The sequence below is a fragment of the Drosophila rhopaloa genome, unplaced genomic scaffold, assembly GCF_018152115.1.
Source record: "Drosophila rhopaloa isolate 14029-0021.01 unplaced genomic scaffold, ASM1815211v1 contig_163, whole genome shotgun sequence".
Lineage (NCBI taxonomy): Eukaryota > Metazoa > Arthropoda > Insecta > Diptera > Drosophilidae > Drosophila > Drosophila rhopaloa.
In genome coordinates this window covers 3,624,522-3,645,104 of record NW_025335043.1, presented here as the reverse complement: position 1 = coordinate 3,645,104, position 20,583 = coordinate 3,624,522, and the positions used below count along the sequence as shown (strand labels likewise).

The 20,583-nt window shown below is 33.4% G+C and overlaps 2 protein-coding genes across 4 annotated transcripts in view; one reads left to right on the top strand and one right to left on the bottom strand.

The window, feature by feature from the left end:
- LOC108052913 (adenylate cyclase type 2) overlaps positions 1-17,149 on the bottom strand; it is a 54,648-nt gene extending 37,499 nt beyond the window's left edge. For all 3 annotated transcript variants that reach the window (XM_044457763.1, XM_044457764.1, XM_044457765.1), the window contains exons 1-2: positions 16,888-17,149; positions 2,528-2,872 (exon numbers count right to left, since the gene is read on the bottom strand). In XM_044457763.1, the coding sequence (XP_044313698.1) occupies positions 2,528-2,705 (178 nt within the window). In that variant the 5' untranslated portion in view covers positions 2,706-2,872; positions 16,888-17,149. The remainder of the gene's footprint in view (positions 1-2,527; positions 2,873-16,887) is intronic.
- LOC108043486 lies at positions 821-1,518 on the top strand. The gene is made up of 3 exons (XM_017122213.2): positions 821-909; positions 987-1,139; positions 1,207-1,518. Exons 1-3 carry the CDS (start codon positions 858-860, stop codon positions 1,413-1,415), a joined length of 414 nt encoding a protein of 137 aa, XP_016977702.2. The 5' UTR covers positions 821-857; the 3' UTR covers positions 1,416-1,518.
- Positions 17,150-20,583: the final 3,434 nt, after the last annotated feature.

The following is a 20,583-nucleotide window of genomic DNA, read 5'->3' as shown; positions in this document are numbered from 1 at the left end:
CTTTTCCTTTTTGTCACTTCAACAATATTTGACACAAGTGGATTGTTTTAATGAGCTGTTATTCCTTGAACAGTTCTAGGTCTATATTGAAAGTGTTCATTATTCTGAATTTCGGTGAAATGAACATCTCCGATAAATCAAGGTATGCGCATTTAATCTATTTCAGTTATGATTACCCAATATTTTGGGTTGTAAAAGTTTTATGGTAGGAAATGGATCAAACTGGTTACTAGTGTCATAATCATTCAGCATTTAGAGGCAAATCCTTAATTTTAATTGATTTAAACAATTTCAGCGGGATTGACTTAGTACTTTTTGGTAAAAATGGTGGTGCAGTATTTAATAGGGGCTACAGTCAGTAGTGGAGTTTTGCACTTTCCTGTTTTAATTTTGATCAATTTATGGTATTTAATATGTTTCAATAGCTATTACCATGCCTAGTTCTAGGTTTCTATTGAAATTAAATTATCGGCTGTTAAAGCTCGTAATTATTTTATAGTTTTATAATTCAGATAATTCATAATTCAGATAAGCCCACCTTTCTTCTACAAACAAAAATCCATTCTAGTTTTAATCAAATTTCCTTACATACCGATATCGCAGAGACAATTCATTGATATAAATTTAAATGAGAATGTTAATTCAGCTTTTAGTTTTTATATTATTGCTTTTTAATCTTAATAAATACTATTTGTTTATATAATGATTCAAGTTCGAATAGTTCAATTTCCAATTTCGATGTAACCCCGACTTATATCTTACAAACCAAAATTATATGTTAATCTAATTTCCAAGTTGGAAATGAGAAATCTTTCAAAATTGTAACGCTGCTGTCATCGAAATATATTAAAAAAAGAATGTTAGTTCAGCAATTAGTTATTTTAATATTATTATTGCTTTATAATCAAAGTAAGTACTTTTTAATTACATAATTTTGTGATTATTGGACATACTTTTATCCGACAATTTAATTTATTCAAAATTAGCAACCGCTATGTATAGTTGTGCAGAATGCTCGGCGATAGAAGAAAATGTTGGATTTGATTGCCATCCAGATGATAGAAAATTTGTTTCCGTAAGAAATAGTCAAAATGAAAGTGCGTATCCGAATTGCGTACCAAATCGCTATGAGATAACCAGTAAGTCAAGATTGCAAAACCATGTCATTATTAGCAAATCTTATAGATACTAAAATATACTAAATAGGTCCTATACAACATTACTGCTGCTTTTGGTCGCCGGAATTGGGATGTTCAATACTACTCGGTAAAAGGCAGCTTACGTATAAAGTAGCATGCACTCAGTGCGAAGATTGTCCAGGAAGATGGAGTGGCGCAAAGAATACGATTCTTGGACATAAATTCTTAACAGGACTTTGGCCGATTGTCATTGTTTTAATTGACCTTCAGAACTAAGGTCTTGTAAGAAGTTATTCCTAATAATTACAGTCTGCAAATTCAAAGTACAAACTCTACTTAAATTTGACTTTTGACTTTTCAACTTATCCCACTTAACGGACACAAGTTAATCAAAAATTAATAGTAAAAGTAACTGGTTTGCCATCATTATTATTGTTATCATTATGAACTGTGCGAGAGCGGGGTAAATTTAATTAAAACAACAAACGCGCGGTTGGCCAAAGAAAGCAGCCGTCGGGTGGAAATTGGAAGTGAAAGTGGAAGTGGAAGTGGAAATGGGCAGAGCCTGATGTTATCGTGACAAGCCCAAATTAAGTAGCGCACGGGGTTACATCAGCCAGCCAGGGGATAAGAGGGAGGAGGGGGGATCGGCGAGGAATCGGGGTTGGGCAATTCAATTTAAAGACCAAACCAAGGCAACCAGTGAAAGCGAATGTGGCCCTGAGCTGGCCAAAATATGAATGGCAACCGAGCCCGAGGCTCATTTAATAGACCAAAACCAACACCAGAAATTAAAATACAATCGACATTCGCTATGTCGCACCATCGCGATGCATCGCAACCAAGTTTAAGGTTATAAAATCCTTTTTATTAAGCATTTGGAATATTTGTAAAGAGGAATGACAGAAATAAATATTGAACTATTTTTACTCAAAAACTAAACAAATAAAAAAATTTTGTACATAAATAAAACAAAATAATAATACAAAAAACCTTTAAAAAAAAATTTCAGAAAAAAAAACATTAAAATTATTTCTAGGCACCGAAAAGTAGGCAATGATTTTTACGAACTATGCATAGCTACATATACATATATGATTGAATGTCCCTTATCTCTAATAGTTTCATACGAAGAGGATCCACCTTTAAGCCTAAAATCCAATTTAATCAAAAACTTTACTGAATAAGGTTAAAATGTTGCCCATTAACCTTTTAAATTGCCGTTTTCATTTCGTTTTTGATGGTAAACAATCTTTTTCTATAAAGCTATTAATCATAAATGTTCTTTTTTGGATGTTCCACTGTGTACAGAATGCTCCCTTTGTGAAAACAAATTTGATTTGAAGAAGCTTTCCCATTCAAGGATTAACAGGGACTTTCACACTCACCCGTGGTTCCATTTTCCTCGCTCAAATCGGCCAAAGACGCCGAAAGGGCCTCCGCCATCCTTGCCGCCGATGACGTCATCGTCTTGGGCTGCGTTGCATTTCCGCCGACTTGAACAATCAGATTCGTTGCATTTGTGCCGTTCTCCGTTTTCGCAGATTCCGCATTGCGATTTACCATGGCGATAATCGGTGGGCGGGAAGGCAGTGGCACTCCTCACAGCCGCCAGCTGCGCGTCCTGATTGCCCCTTCCTCGCTGGAGGTCCTTCTGATTTCTGTTCCTGGGGATCCAACACTTGTTGCCGCCCAGCTTCCTTCCGTGCGGAAATGGAAATGGAGAGCGCAAGCTGAAGCGATAGAGAACGGAAAACGAGAGTTTTGGTTCAGTTCGAGTGCTTTCCTTCCGAAAAATAAACGCAGTTGTGTTTATTACAATGATAAATCAATTTGTATTTATAAAATTATTTAAATAACATAAGGGCACAGATTATTCGTAATAAAACATGTACCCAGAAAAGAAAATTACTTAAAAAGTTGCTTCAAAAATTAGCTTAAATTTTGGAATAACCCAAATGATAGGCTTATTCTCAAATATTTTAAGAAGAAATACCTAAAGAGCCATTTTTGAAATAAATGTTAAATTATGTCATTTCATAAGTTGTATTTAAATACTGCTTTTAATTATTGTATTTAAATACTGATTTTAATTACTTAAAAACAAATATTAATCCTAATAAAACCAATAGGTTAAACACAGTCCTTAGTTATTTTTGATTATAGCACAAAGTCTGTGCAAGTAGAGAAAATTAAAGAAATTAATTTTATCACCTCGCTACGAAATTTAATATATAGAAGGCGGTAAAATAAAGATATTTCTTTAATAAGATATTGCCAAAATAATGATTTACCATATTTTAAGCTAAGGCCATTTAAGTATTGTAAACAATTTCAAAAGTTGTCCCGTTCCGATTTCTATAAATCTCAGTTGCTTACTTTACTGTTTGCAATATAAACTCAAAAAGAAATTCAAGTTGCAGGCAGTAGCTACATGTGACAGCTTCGAACTTATTGTTCATTTTGTTTGATGTTGTTAAATGTTGTTCCTAGACCCAGCATTTCCACGTCGCTCTTCGTGGCAGTTGTTTGTTCAAAGAAATCGTATGTGTCTCTGTATGTAAATGTGTTTTGCTTTTGTGGGGTTCGCTTGAAAGTGTCTGTGCAGCAATTAGAAAAGTTCTCAGCCAACGCACTTGAGAACGCAACAAAAGTAACTTTTTCTTCAACCCAGCTGGAGAAGATAATATTACACTATAAAGGAAGTGTAAAACTTAAAAACTGTGTGGTATTTAAGCTAGCTCTAAAAAATTAAATAAACAACTTCCGCTCAGTTATTTATTTAATTTTTTTAAAGTTCTCAAATATAAACAACTCATTAGCTATCTTTCCAAAATTTTAAAAATAGTTTAAATAAAAGAAAGTAGTTTTGTATCAACAACATTTTGTACAGTGCGCTATAAGATCAAAGGAATAAAAAATCGATTTTTTAAGGACTTTAATAAAATTGAAAGCATACTATTTTAAGAATGAATATTTGTAAGTCTTCTGAGCACTGTGCAACAAATGTCAGTATGTCAAGACGACTCGGTAGAAGTTCTCGCATATCCTAAAGGCATGCGACATGCGACACTCCCCTCCACCCCTCGTCCTTCCCTTTCCCCGTTTTCCATTGGGAAAGTTTTTTCTGCTTTTGTCAAGCTACCAAACTAACTACACTTTGGCGCCTCCGTTGTTCATTCAAGTTGGTAAAAGTTTCTGCTACTCAAAATTGCTCAACGTTTTTGCTTCGCAGTTTACGGTTGCATCTTTTGGCCAAGTTAAAGTGTGTCAGTTAATTTAAAGTGGAGCGAAAATAAACTCCGGATTGCCGAAACCAAAAAAGAATTACATTTCTTCACTGAATTAACTTTCAGTAATTGACAAATACTCTGCAATAATTGATTTCTTTAAAAATAAATGGATAAAAATTATAAATATGTAATCAGAGAAATATTGTATACAAAAGTCGGACATTGATTATTTTTTAGTCGTCAAACGGAAGTTAATAATTAATAATATTTTCAAAAATTACTTTAAGTAGAACAGAAAGGTTTGTATACACTTTTTAATGGATTAACAAGTGTTTAGATGCACACAAAACATACTTATTGTAATATTACCTTATTACACATTTTCTTTTTATGCTTATAAAAATTAACCCATTTGATTATTTTAAATGCTAGTAGTATTTAGTATGACATTCCATTCTTTTGACAAATAATGACTTAAATATTTTAATTTAATATTATCTCATTTAATGTCACCTTGTCACCAGAATTATAAATTGCTTAAACTTAGATTTAATTTAAACTAATATGTTGATGACAGTTACAAAAAATAAAATATTTTATAACAATGCCTTTATATACTTAATTGTGAATTGTTTACAGTTGTTTTCATGGAAATCCATTTTCATTTCGTTTAAAAGAACCAATCAGACCCTTTTATATCCATTTCACAGATCGCAGTTTGCAGAGACTACTTCTCTAATTCGTTAGCTACTTTCATTTAATTTGGCCTTGCCCAAAGACCTTAGATGGGGCATATAATAGCGCCACTGATAAGCCTCAAGTCCAACCCACATTCATTGTCATTTTCACCTCAGTCTCATTTTTATTTCGCTGTGGACACTTGTGGAATTTCGCATTTGTAAGCGGGCAGCCAGGGAAAAAGGCGACCACGCGTTTGACCCCTGAACACAGAACAGAAAAACTACTCATAAATAAATATACGGAGATCCATTGTTGTTCAGCCGCATTTTACCGGGCTCGGTTGGGTTCTCATTTCTTTTTTGAATTGTTTTGTTTGGCTCTGCTCGCCGGTTCGTGTGTTCGCTTTTTGTTTTCCCTTTTTTTTTTATATTTAAGAGGGTTTGTTTACGCTTTGCCATCGCCGATAGGGGTGCTTCAGTTCAGTGCAGCAGTGGTGGAAAAACAGAGAGAAAAGCAAATAAATAAACAAAAACGTTTTGCAGTCTGCTTAAATTCAAATAAAGATTAGGTTCAAGTTTGTTTATGATTTTGCAAATGTTCAATTGCAGTTGGTTCAACTCTACAATACTTCTGTTGTTTGGGAAGTTTTCTTTTTTGTCTGCACAATTATTATTAGTTTCGGACATTCTATGCATTACTTTTGTTTATTTTGAACAGAAATATAACGAAACTGGTAAGACAAATACGCGTTTTTCTAAATGGCTTAAATTCGGTTGAAGTGTACTTGTGAATTTGTTTATATTTCATGGTATAAACCTTTTTTTCTTTTGTGTTTTTAGTTTCATCTTAGTTTATGATCATTGCTTAAATTATTATTTCAATGAGAGAAACAAGATCGATAAGATTAAGAAAAAAAATAATTGTACAAATATGAACACAATATATATATTATCAAAAAAATGTTAAAGCGTTTATCAATTAAAGGCATATTTCTTCATAAGAAATTCCTACGACCGAATAATGTTTTTTTTTAAACTATTAGAGTAAACTATTTGAGCTTTCCTTTACCATTTTGTAAACAAACTTTACTCAAATGATTTTTCCACAAGTCTTTAGCACCCTGCATCTAATTTTCCTGAGTAAACATTTTATAAATTATCTGCAGTTTAGCCATAAGCCATAAATATAGCCGTGTAATGTGCATTTCCTTGAAAATCTGCATTGCCATATTTTTATAGCTAGCCGGCGAACGTGGCGGATGAGCAATCTCATTCGCACTTGCCACTATTTCGCTTCGTTCTCTGGAGAATGCACTCAAAGCGAGGGCGTAGCTTTCTCGTCGGCCAATTATTATAATTTTTGCACTTAACTTATTATCATAATTATCATCTTTTGAATTGGTGAGGCAACAGACTAGAAACAACGGACACTCATAAATTTTCCCCCTTTTTTGTTTCTATTTGAGCTTTTATTGCAGTTTTAAAGGTGCACAAGTGTCTCGCCGTATAAATCCGCAATATAAAAAAATGTGTGTTAATAATTTTAAATTGGCAAATGTGACGTCGTCTGTTTGCTAGTCGCGGGCATTTATCACCCGAAAATTCCCCATATCCCCATTCAAGCTCGCGGCTATTTTATTTTTTTCTTTTACTAAACATTTATATACAATAATATTTGCTCAAAGAACCTTGTGTTCTTTGAACGATGAGCTTCCAAGTGTTCTGTATTTGTTGTTTGAAATTGATTAAAGTAACCCCCAACCATCCATCCAGAAAAACGACGCCTGTTCCCCAAACAATTGTACACAAGAAAAAATCGACTTGAACTTACTGGACAAGAAATCATATCAATTTTAAAAGTTAATAGTCTATTAGTTTATAATTTATTTAAACAAATTATAGAAGAATTCATCATAGAAATCTTATGCAAAATAAGAAATGTACTAACAGTGGATAAATATAAACTTTTTTTCTGATGTCTAAATGTTTCGCTAAGTCAGGTTCGACTTCATTATTTTAAATGACATATTAACAACGTTTTAAAAACAAAAAATTATTAACAAATAATTTCATTGAATTTTTCCTCGGTGTACACTTGATTGAATAAGCGTGAGTGCAAGTGTAAGTGTGTTTCTCAGTGTGTGCTTATACGTATGTGTGTCTGTTTTTTGTATCTTTGACTTTGATCGCGCATGGTTAATGATTACGCCTGTGTTTATTGCCATCGGGTTCGGCGAGTTGGGGGTGATAAAAGTTTTCTTTCCGCCGCTTTTGGGGATTTTGATGCCCAGCGTGTCTCTCATATTTCAACTTGAGCACCTCCGCCCAGTGGGCTGGAGGGAAGTATTATATCCGTGCGTTTGTCATCATTTATATATAATTGGACAAACTTGGCGCACAATATATATCACATTGAAGATGAAGGTGTTAAAGATTAATATATACAAAATGGATGTTGGTGCTTAGAAGGGCAAAAAATAAAAATACCTGCACATCTACATACATCAAAGACTTAACACTATTAGGGACTTGGCTTAAATCAGTTTCTGTAAAATTACTAAAAAAAAATTGTATTATATGATTTTTACATTACTTATTTTTAACAGTCTCAAGCACATTAATTTTGTTCTAATATACAAAAAAAGCAATTAATTTTACTGACTTTTTATTAATACTCTTAAACACTTCTTATTTAGTTTTACTGTAAAAAATGCAATTAATTTTGTATATAATTCCTAACACCCTTAAAATCGTTCGCACTTGCTCATCATCTCTGTTTTATGTTCTTATCAACCAGGGGTCATCTCCAAATTTGTCCATGTTGAAACATTTATTAGAGGGGTCATAAAAATGAACATCTGTTTATGACCAAAACTGAGTAGTAAAAAACCGGTGACTTATGGATTCGAATCTTTGAATACCCATTAAATCAATTTCTACCAAAACCACAATATAAATTAATCATACAAATTGGTTACATATTGCTAAATTCTTAATCCTAAAATCAACGAGATTAAACCATTATTAACTTGCCAATATACCTAACATTGTAGGCTTAGTTAGTCAGTCAGCTCTACCAAATTATTTTCAATTAAAATTTATTAAAAAGAAGTATACACCTCTAATTATACCCTTGAGAGGGCATTTTGAATTTTGTGGTCTAATATCAAACTATTTAGAAAAATGAATCCTCTCAGAAAGAGTATATATATTCTTGATCAGGATCACCTCCTGAGTTGAAATAGCCATGTCCGTCTTTCCTCTGTCTGTTTCTACGCAAACTAGTCTCTCAAATTTAAAGCTAACTGAGTTCAAACTTGAAATCAACCTTCTTTTGAGCCTTTGCACGAAAGAAACAAAAGTGTGCATCGCAAAACTTGGGGCCATATAACTGAACGATCGGAAATGCCATAACTTTGGTGTTTGTAAAGTTAGAAAGTTGGGATTTTCTATGGGGTGCCACATTTGGCCAATCAATTTTACGTACCAAATTTTATAAGGATCAGCCGACTATATCCTATAGCTGCCATATAACTGAACGATCGGAAATGCCACAACTTTGGTGTTTGTAAAGTTAGAAAGTTGGGATTTTCTATGGATTTTACATTTGGCCAATCAATTTGACGTACCAAATTTTATAAGGATCGTCCGACTATATCCTATAGCTGCCATATAACTGATTGATCGGAAATGCCATAACTTTGGTGTTTGTAAAGTTAGGAAGTTGGGATTTTCTATGGGTTTTATTCTTTAACCAATCAATCCAACTTACCAAATTTCACAGGGATCGGCGACTATATCCTATAGCTGCCATATAACTGATTGATCGGAAATGCCATAACTTTGGTGTTTGTAAAGTTAGGAAGTTGGCCGATTTTTATCCGGGCGTTACGAATGCATCATATGAATAATTTGTGGAGAATATAATTTACAGGGTGTTCTGCAAAGTTATATCAACTTCGAAGTTAGCTTTAAAACTTAGAGCTTGTTTTTCGGTCTTTTTGAATTTTGTGGTCGTCATAATAGCAAACTATTTAGAAACATGAATCCTTCTGAAAGAGTATTTTCATACTAAGAAAACTGTATCTCTCTCTTTTGTGAAAATTGCCCAAAAACTGTTGTCCAAAAAAGCAAACAGAAAATGAAATCAACCTTTTCTTGCGACCAAACGAAAGAAACAAAAGTGTGCACCAAAACTTGGGGCTCAGGGAAAACTTTCTTAATTGAATACAAAAAAAAAAACAAAAGGGCAAAGGGCAAAGGGATTTTGGTTTCAATGCAATTAGATGGAGTGCAGCTCCTTGCATTCCTCATCTGCAATCAGGACACAAGTGGCCACAATAGCATCGAGTATACGCCACGTTGAACCGCAGCTGGGCAGAACTATTCAATAGGAGGCTAATTTTTGTTTTCTAAGCTCAAATTGCTGGCCAAAAAACGCAATATAAATAAATTGGGGAGCATCAGCTATTACGTACGTATGTATATTCCTGTTGCTCTTGGCCCCATGAATGCTGATTCATTAGCCAAACCTTCCAGTCCACAGACAGAGGGCCATTTAAATGCGAATTAGGCTAACCGCCCTTCGGTTGCGTGTGTATTTGAAAGGGGGGAGTGTGTGTGCAAGGGGTGTGGTGTGTGTAAGGGGTGTGAGGGGTGTGTAAGGGGTGTGTTTGCGTAGGCGGTGTGTGTTGGGGGTGTGGCTTGGGCGGTTCTTGTGGATTCAAGACCCTAGTTCTGTGGCTTTGCCTTGGCACGTCTCATCTTGCCTTGAATTGCAATTGGTGGCTGGAAGCGTGACTCTTGCCGCTTTGCTGGATGGTGTTTAATTTAATTTGGCAGAGAATGCATAAACTACTTATAAGGAAAACATCAATTAGGGTCTAGCATGTTATTCAGCTAATTAAGAGGAAGTTTGAGAGGATGAAAAGATGCAAAATAAAGCAAAACCATTTATTTAACAAACTCAAGAAGCTATTACAAAGCCAGTAAGAACTATCAATCTTTTCTTTGTTTCTTATTCATAATAAGTTCATCCTTTTTCATATTTTTTAAGTTAAATTTCAATATCAATAATATAATTCAATCAGTTTTCTATGAATAAAACCTTTAGCTTTAAATAGACCGTAAACTAAATTTCTTTCCACAGAAAATGCATTTGAAATAACGCCTTTGGCACTAAACAACTTTGTCTATAAAAGCAATTTGTATAAAAGCAGAGTGCTATTTTATTTTCATATCGTTCCTAAATAAGTACATTTCCAAATTTAATTGACATAAATTTTGCAATTAATTAATTATTTTAAAGACGCATTCAAGTGTCTGGAGAGCAATTCTCATTAAACTCAAGTACATTTCGAAACCAATTTGAACCGGCTATACCAGTTTTTACCGTTTTCGGGAGCACATTTTCTGAACATTCTCGACATTGCCATAAGCAAAAAGACCTTGATAGGACAATTTAATTAAATGTCCCTCCAGCACCCGCTAAACCATTGGCAGCTGCATTCCATTCGCTGGGATGATCGCATTAAGATATGCTTTAATTGCTCATTTATGGATCCAAAAAGAAATGTTTGAAACATGTGCTAAGCGATTTTATTAGCTACCGCCGGCCATTAAAGTCGTCGACATCAAAAGTCTAAAAATAATCTTAGCCAAAAGAGAAAAGAAATATCAAGGAATGAGAGGAAGGCAAGCGGCTGCCAAAGCAAAACAACAGGTAATTAAGAATACAAATAAACAATGGCAAACATTGTGAATTCGGGAAATGCAGAAAATCGCTTTCCACGCGGCCTTTGGAATCCGATTTTTGGGTGCACTGCCATTCCAATGGATTCCTTATGTTGCCGAAATAGTTGTGTGTCAAAATGAAATATTTGTGCAATGTGCAAGACAAACTTGATTTGCCATAAAATTAAATTTCGCGCCCATTTGGTGACGACCAGTGAAGCGGCCCAGCCCAAAGATATGTACAAATGCTCAGCAATTCGAGTAAAATCAATTTTCGGCTTCTGGCATCGCGAGGCTGCGGCCTCTGCATTATGGCCAAAAAGCCTGGGCGAATAAATCAATTTGCAGTCTGATGAAAAACGTTGTCCGATCATTTGACATTCTCGAGTCGGACAAGTGTGAAAGGAAATGCCTACAAATCTATCTGTAAGAACTTTCGACAAATTTGTTGCGCTCTGAAATTGATTGCAATAATTTAAATGTGTAGAGGCGATATTTCAGCAAAGTTCAAGCTGCAAATTATTTACGTCAACGATTGGCGACTAACGCAAGCAAAATGCACGCTAACTGCAAATAGCTAAGTGAGAAAAAACAAATTTTAAGATCTTGTAAAATTTTCATTATTTTTTAATAATAACTAAGTATTAATCCAACTATGGAACTAAAGGATCACAAATTAATAAACTTTCGTTCATTAAATTTAAGAAATATCTTATAATTTAAACGTATCAGGCCAAAAATACTTTTTTTATGAACTAATGTTGTTTGTGAACTAAGTGTACATATTTAGTTAACGTATTTTCCAAATACACTTAAACGTATTAAGGTTATAAAAGTTGTGGGATGTAGCACAACAAAAAAATTAAATGACATTATTTATGATCGCCCAATAAAATCTATAGAAAGAATAATACAAGTTTAAAATTTGTTGAGCAATTTTACACAAAAGGAAACTGTTCAATAAATAAATAAGTTTACCAAGCAAAAAAAACCTTTTATTAAAAGCAATTGAGTTTGATACATAAATGTCGCAGCTGTTTCAATTTTATCTCAATTTAATGTGAATTATCAACGACGTTTTGTAATTTTTCAATTATAACAGATCGTTTTATTCTACAATCCGAAAACACTTTCTCACATTAGTATTGCAGCGAGACATTGTTTTTAACAATTATACTTAATTAAAACGAAACCGGTTCTAGTCTTTGTTATATATGTAAACAAGCGATTCCCTTGAAAATGTTTTAATTTGTTACAGTTTTCAATTTTTCTGTGTTTATTTCGGTTTGCTTACTCTCGTTCCCCATCATTACATATGTTTGTAATACTTTTTATACTTTTTTGCGAGTCTGCCCCCTCTTACACTGAGAAAAGAACCATTATCAGCTTTGTGGTACCAACTGAAGAGATTCCTATTATATGCAATATTAATAAGTAATAATATGTAAAATAGTTTTAAGATTCGTTATAAATGTGTTGTGAATGAACTCTTTAGCAGAAATATAGATTAATTTAAATACAAACGAAAAAAATGCTAAAAACAGCATGCAAATTAACGAACCATTCGTATTTATCTTGATTAAAGTTCATATTACTTCATCTCAGATATAAACTATCCCGATTTTTAAGCGATAATTCGGTTGATATAGAAATTTTAAAACTGATCAAAAATTCATAAAAATTACCCAACTATCTAGTTTTAAATTTAATATTTTCTCAGATAGAAATTGACCCGATTTATAAGTGATATACCATTTTAAAAACTGACCCAAACAGCATTAAAATTATCCAATTAGATATTTTAATGTAATATTCTAATATTTGTATATGTTAGGACATTTCAGATAGAAATTATTACTACACAAAATAAAACCCGATTAATGACAGATTTCGCAGCTTTTTCTCTCTGTGCAGGGTTTGGAATTCGGCTGATATAGCTTTTGTTGTTGTTGTTTGATTAGGCGTCTAGGTTGACACATAGGGGCCACACAAACACAAACACAGACAGGCGGACATATAGAAAGATCGGCCGACTGACAGAAAGTCCCTCACAGATAGACACCCATATTCACAAAAAACACGAGAGACTGACAGAGACACATGTGTTGAAAATTTAACACAAATGTGCAAATTTAATTAAATTCAAACGAGAAATAAATATAAATAAGCTTCGTTCACATATGTACGGGTAGTACTATATAGTGGCGGAGATCTTGTGAAAATAAGAAGCTGTGTGACCTAAGGAAAAACAAAAACAAACCCATTTGCCGCTGCAATTGTGTACGTAAATAAAAACGCAATTTTCACAAATTTTTTTAAACTTGACAAAGTCAAGTCACAGAGGAAATGTGCAAAAAAAAACGCAAAACAAACAAACATAAACACTAGTCAACATATTTGCAAGCCCCTAATAACTATTACAGATTTTGCGAAAATAAAAGTTCCTGAAGAATATATAAATATCTATATAAATTAATTTATAATTTTTAACATTGTAACTTATTTGAATGAGGATATTTTGGGGTAATTGTATAGTTTTACGTTTTGTTAGCTAGTGTATACTGAACAGAGGACCGCGCAAACTGTAAATGATGTAAATTAGCCAAAACCAAAAAATAGAACATATTATTTTAATTTATATTTATCCGCAAGAAAAGAGATAAGGTCTTGAAAATGTAGACTTCTTTAATGAGTCAAAGAGATAAGGAATTTGTCAAAGAATCTTTGCAGACCCCTTGATTCTGACTCACAGGTAAGGAATATAATATATATTTAATTATAGTACATATTGGGCAGCAATATTACTCATTCCTAGTTAAATACTTGTGATAAGTCAAACATTTCATTGACTTTCAGGCAGTTCCGCCAATCATTTTATAATTTGGTGGTATTTGATTAGAAAATGCGAAATAGAATTGACAAAAAAAAAAATGTAAAATACAATTTGTCTCATTGGACTTACCGCCGGCTTCAATAAAGTATTTTATCGACGCTATCGCCATTTGATAGTGGGCCCGCCCAAAAACCCCGAAAATAACCCCGCCCAGGTCACTTCTTCATTTCGTTATCGGAGTAGCATATGTATGCCAAGTGGCTTTGATTTGGTTTTTATTTCCACTTATTTATATACAAAGCATGACACTTTTTTATAGAATCTTAACTCGGTTCTTGGCCATAAAGATAAAAAAAAAAGCTGGAAAAAATGAGGAACGTTGAGTGGGGGCGTTAATTTATTAATGCGGAGCCGTGAGCCAAAACAAAATCTGTGAGAACACTTTTATAACTTGATTTATTTAAAGACAACAGCATTTGGCAAACGAATTGGATGAGTTGGTGTTGTTAAGTGTGTGGCTAAGACTTAAAAATAAATCGAAATTATGAAACATAAACAGAAGGACATTGAAAAAGGTCATTGTTGATACTAAGAAGCAACATAAATTGACGAGTTTAATTACTTAATAAAATAAACGGAATGTTTTATATATTTTAAATCAATGAATTATTTAAAAGTTATCCAATTTATTAAATTATTTAATTTTTACTATTGTTGCAAGTATTAAGTATTGCCATAAATTAGAATTGTCTAGCTCTAGTATTCTATATAACAACATACATTATTTATTTTTAATCCAAAAATGTATTAAAAGATATGCAACCAAAATAATGGTAATGCCAAAGTCAACAAAAAATAAAACACTTAAAAAAACAAATAAATAAACAGACGTGTTCATCAAAATAGTAGACGTTTTTAAAAACTTATACACAGATTTATTGTAATTATTTGAATTCTTTAACATTTGAATGCTTAAGAAAGGCAAAGGTATACTAAAACTAGAACAGTTTTAACAAGAAAGGAAAGCTAACTTCGGGCGGAGCCGAAGTTGAAATACCCTTGCAGAATATTCTGCAAATTATATTCTCCAAAATCATTCATAATGCATTCTTAATACTCATAAAAAATCCCAATTTCCTAACTTTAAAAACACTAAAGTTATGGCATTTCCAATCGTTCAGTTATATGGCAGTTATAGAATATAGTCGGCCGATCCTTATGAAATTTGATATGTCGGATTGATTAGGCAAAAATAAAACCCATAGAAAATCCCAACTTCCTAACTTAACAAACACCAAAGTTATGGCATTTCCGATCAATCAGTTATATGGCAGCTATAAGATATAGTCGGCCGATCCTTATGAAATTTGGTACGTCTGATTGATTGGCCAAATATAAAACCCATAGAAAATCCCAACTTCCTAACTTTACAAACACCAAAGTTATGGCATTTCCGATCAATCAGTTATATGGCAGCTATAAGATATAGTCGGCCGATCCTTATGAAATTTGGTACGTCGGATTGATTGGCCAAATATAAAACCCATAGAAAATCCCAACTTCCTAACTTTACAAACACCAAAGTTATGGCATTTCCGATCAATCAGTTATATGGCAGCTATAAGATATAGTCGGCCGATCCTTATGAAATTTGGTACGTCGGATTGATTGGCCAAATATAAAACCCATAGAAAATCCCAACTTCCTAACTTTACAAACACCAAAGTTATGGCATTTCCGATCAATCAGTTATATGGCAGCTATAAGATATAGTCGGCCGATCCTTATGAAATTTGCTACGTCGGATTGATTGGCCAAATATAAAACCCATAGAAAGTCCCAACTTCCTAACCTAACAAACAGCAGAGTTATGGCATTTCCGATCAATCAGTTATATGGCAGCTATAGGATATAGTCGGCCGATCCCGGCCGTTCCGACTTATATACTGCGTGCAAAGGAAAGAAGGGTGTGTGCAAAGTTTCAATTCGATATCTTTAAAACTGAGAGACTAGTTCGCGTAGAAACAGACAGACGGACAGACAGACGGACAGACGGACAGACGGACAGACGGACATGGCTATATCAACTCAGGAGGTGATCCTGATCAAGAATATATATACTTTATAGGGTCGGAGATGTCTCCTTCACTGCGTTGCACACTTTTGACCAAAATTATAATACCCTCTGCAAGGGTATAAAAAGTGTATAATTAATTATTTTGGATAAAAAAATATGAATTTATATTTTCAGTAAAAAACTAATAGAGTATCAACGTTAGCTTTCAAAGCACTATACATTGCCACAATTATTTGAGCGCAGCTGTATACAAAAATAAATACACAAACCGAACTCATATATGTTTTGTATCACTTCTTTCATCAGACATTCACACATAGGCGATCATCAACTCGTTCGGCCGTTGAAAAAAAATTGCAAATAAAAAGAACCACAAAAAAAAATACGAAAAAGCAACAATATCGACCAGAACTGACGTAGAATTTCGCTGCCAGCTGCCAAGTTGAAAGCAGCATTAATTTTTCTTTTAATTCGGGGACACTTGTTGTTGTTCCTGTGGCCTTTTTTAATTAATAAACAGCTAACAGAAATTCAAAGAAAAAAAAAAAACATTTTATATAAAAACGAAATCAGATGCGATTAGCACTATCAAAAAACGCGAGAGAGAGGGCTGTGAATATATTTCGATCTGTCGCTACCCATTTAGATTCGTTTGCCCGCGGTCCCGCATCGCATTTTCGTATTTTTAGCTAATTTCAGTTGCTATTGAGCTTGGCAATTAGTTACACTTGATTATATGAAAGCAGATCGCGGGTAAACACTTTGCCGGTCCCCCAAGTTCGATGTTTATTTTGTCGGTTTGTATTTTGCTCGTTTTCCACTTTGTTGTTGGATCAGTTTAAGTTTTGAAATATAAGGAAATCACATATTGCCTTTCGTAAGTTAACGATGGAATAAAAAAATTAAGTGATGCCAATATATAGGTTTATGAATGCAATCTATATAAAATCATTTTCACGGTGTGATCACAGTTTATTGTTTTCTTTCCAAACTAGTTTTGTCTCGTTCTAGTATTTAAATCAGTTTGGGTAAAAACAAACGGTGTTCTAAAAGTTTCCATTTGGAACTTATACGTGGAAATGTTTCCCTTAGAAGGCAACTTTTTTGGATCATTAAGCAAACATATATTTGTTCTATTTATTGTTTAGTAGTTGGCTTCAGTTTCATTTTATGTGAAAATTAAGTAAAATACCTAATTGGTGTTGGCTCCTTTGTTGTTTATTTTTTAATTATTTGAATCAATAAATATATTTATTTATATATTTGTGCATATACAATGTGGAGACATTTCCCAATGGCACATGTTGTTTAAAAAATTCACATTAACACTTGCACACACTAACACACTTGCTTTTTCGACTGGCAAGGAAACGCGCGAAAATCGCGTCCGCTGGGCAAACAACCGCCTGAAAACCGCTTGTAAGCCGCCTTTAAAACGCCAACGAACCGCACCCGAGCACGTTCTAATCAGAACTGAGACTGAGCAACCGAAAGTCCAACAGGCTGAACCCCACTCACCCGCACAGCAACATGTTGCCGACCTTGTCAAAAGAGCGGCAACAAATCATTTTCGGGAGAGTAACTTTGACCATAGAGAGAACAAATGAGAATAAAATGGCTGTGGGAGAACCGTTAGGCGCTCTGTTTGGGTTTCATGTTTTCATTTTCAAAATACAATAACAATTTGAAGCGCCGGCACAATTCGATTCGCCCAATCGATTTACCAATAATTCGTTTTTTGTAATACAAATGAAGATCAAGAACAAAAACTACTTTAGTTATAAGCACCGAAAATACAAAAATTTATGGTGGAGTGTGAAGAGTGGGAAAAACCTCTAACATATTACTCATACGCCATGTTGTTTTTGTGGATATAGGTTGTATTTATTCTGAAAATTAATTGTTATTCAATAATAAAAAAATGAACTGCTTCCTTATTACATATGCTAACGAGTCGAAATCAAGAGAGAATTCTTAGAACTTTACTTATTGAATGAGTTTCACTGACTTCCATTTTCGAAGGCTAACAAAAATCTATAAATTCAAGATTTAAAGAAGAAACCCCTAACAGTGCATGTGTACTGAACTATGCAGTGCATTCAAGCTAATGTGCTAGGAAAAATAAAACATTAACAATAATTATTTTTATCAGAGTTTTATGACAAGTGGCTGTTTGTAATCAGCCTAGTCAATGAATCAATCATTATAAAATCTGACGGTAAGCACTAAGAAGACTAATAAAAGTTCATTTCAGGTTTTAATACATTAATTGTAATCTTTTCAAGTAAGTTCTTGAAAGTGCAATCCAATTTGCAGTTTGGCCGCTGTTATCAAGATAATGTCTAATCTATAATGCCCTGGCTGATTCGGATTTTGTTCTGCTTAAAAACCTAGATACTCATACTCTTCTTCTTAAGAAAAACTCATAATCATTTGTATACACATTTATTAAATATCATTTAGATAATAAAAAAACTTCCTTGTCAACATCTAAAAAAAATCCACTTTATTACCTCTAAAAACATTCCATTAAATTTGCAGGATCCAGCTTGTAGAACTTTGATTTGCACCTTGTGCAATTGACACCCACACCACTTCAACCTCAATTTCCTGAAATTAAATTACTTACTGGCATTTCACTTCGTTCCCTGTTAATTTCAGCTTAGCAGGATATTGTCAACACTCGGTGCCCACCCCCCGGATCCTGTTGTCCGAGTGTGGGAAAATGTTTGAACTGCTTTGTTGACCCACAAACACCTGCACAAAGCAAGTACTTTGGTTGCAGTGTGTTTGCTGACTTGTGCAATTTCCGACTGACAACACGGGGCGTATGGGTAACGAACTTTGACAGAGCATCGGCAACAGATGTCCGCAAAGTTAGCCATTATTCCACTAGAAATGAGTAGGAAAGTTTCTGTTTTTCTAATTTATAGACATTTTTTAAATTTATTTATATGGACATTCAATTTTATGTAACGACACTAAAAAGAAGTGAAAATTTACAATATTATGTATCAGGGACCGTAAAAAATTATTATTTCTATTTCGCTTAATACAAAAATCACTTAATTGAAATGAACTTGGGAAAGATGATTTTTACCGAAATGTTTTTTGTTGTACCATCTACGCATTGCCACCATTGTTAGTTTATAATCATAATAAAGTACTGAGTTTTAATTTGAGCAAACAAAATAATCAATAATAATCTTTATTTTTGAGTTTTATTTTTTTTTGACCAAAAACAATGAGCATTCAATAAGATTTATTAAATTACTTAAAACAAAAAGTCACAAATTTAACTTCAATGATTACCACCTATTTTTTAATATTTAACTTATAATGATTACGGACCCAGTTATGTATTTAAATGAAAAGTCAACATTCTTTTTAAAGGTCGATGATCTGACAATATATTTATTTATGCATGTTACATTCCTTACGTCTTATTTCATTAACATTAATTGCCAAATTTCTACCGCATTTCATTTGGAGTCGAATGAATTATTAACGACCAAAACACGCAAAATATATGTGACACACACCTTAGGCTGTAGGGTGTACATCCCAAAATAATTCGCAGGCAACATTTTCATGAAACTTCTGGGGGATTTTGGATTTGCATAAATAATAATGAAATTTCAACTGGTGAACAAACAAAAAAACGCAGCTTTAAGCATCAGCCACCATTAAAAGGCAATTTGAAATGTGTAAAGCCGCCGACTGAAGTACCGGGGATCAAGGCAAATTAACTAATTGAAGGCTCAAATGGACTTTGCATATATTTGTGGGCCGATAAAGGTGTCTCGCCTGCCGATAGATTAAAAAAGGCAAAGGTAATGGCCAACCCCCAAGGTCAAGGTGGAATTCGATGACTTTCCGGGTGGGTGGCATGCATAATACATTTTCAGATCGAAATCAAAACATGTTTACCTTCGCACGCCGCTCGGCAAAGTTAGTCCTGGCTCAAGGATGACCACTTCAGACAGGACAGCGACAGGTAGCCAAGTCAAAAGGCTCCTTCCCCTCGGGAATTTTCGTGGGAGGGCAGTGGGTGGGTCGTTAGTCAAGTTGAGCTTGAATTTGTAATAAGTCCTATAATTTAAAACGAATAAATTCTACTGGCACTTGAAGTAGACTTTTAATTGATTATACATTATTAGTCATTTATTAAAAATCGAAAACATTTAAACTAACGCATGTTAAATAATAAATTTAAGATTACTATTTCCTAAGAGAAATGTTTGTATATATAAAAAATACAGTACGCTTTTTTTGCTCAGCCAAAGAAATATATATAAATTTTAAAATTTAGTTATGTAAGTCTACTGATGATTCTTTCCTTTTGATCTTAATGATTTGATAATCACATTATGTTTAGTAAATATATAAAAATAATAATTGTGTAGTAATAAATTTTCAATATTTTAGGTCCATTTTATCAAAGCAATAAAGTATTTTATGAACAAATTATTTAACTAGATTAATGTTTGTTATTTTAATTTTTGAAAAATGATTGACTTATAATTTAACAAGAAAGGAAAGCTAACTTCGGGCGGAGCCGAAGTTGAAATACCCTTGCAGAATATTCTGCAAATTATATTCTCCAAAATCATTCATAATGCATTCTTAATACTCATAAAAAATCCCAACTTCCTAACTTTAAAAACACCAAAGTTATGGCATTTCCAATCGTTCAGTTATATGGCAGTTATAGAATATAGTCGGCCGATCCTTATGAAATTTGATATGTCGGATTGATTAGGCAAAAATAAAACCCATAAAAATCCAACTTCCTAACTTAACAAACACCAAAGTTATGGCATTCCGATCAATCAGTTATATGGCACTATAAGATATAGTCGGCCGATCCTTATGAAATTTGGTACGT

Bases quoted from the DNA above. Each gene is read 5' to 3' on its own strand.
- LOC108043486 (XM_017122213.2), top strand. From the start codon at position 858: ATGTTAGTTCAGCAATTAGTTATTTTAATATTATTATTGCTTTATAAT. The intron at 910-986 runs GTAAGTACTTTT...ATTCAAAATTAG, and splicing joins ATTATTGCTTTATAATCAAA to CAACCGCTATGTATAGTTGT. The intron at 1,140-1,206 runs GTAAGTCAAGAT...TATACTAAATAG, and splicing joins AAATCGCTATGAGATAACCA to GTCCTATACAACATTACTGC.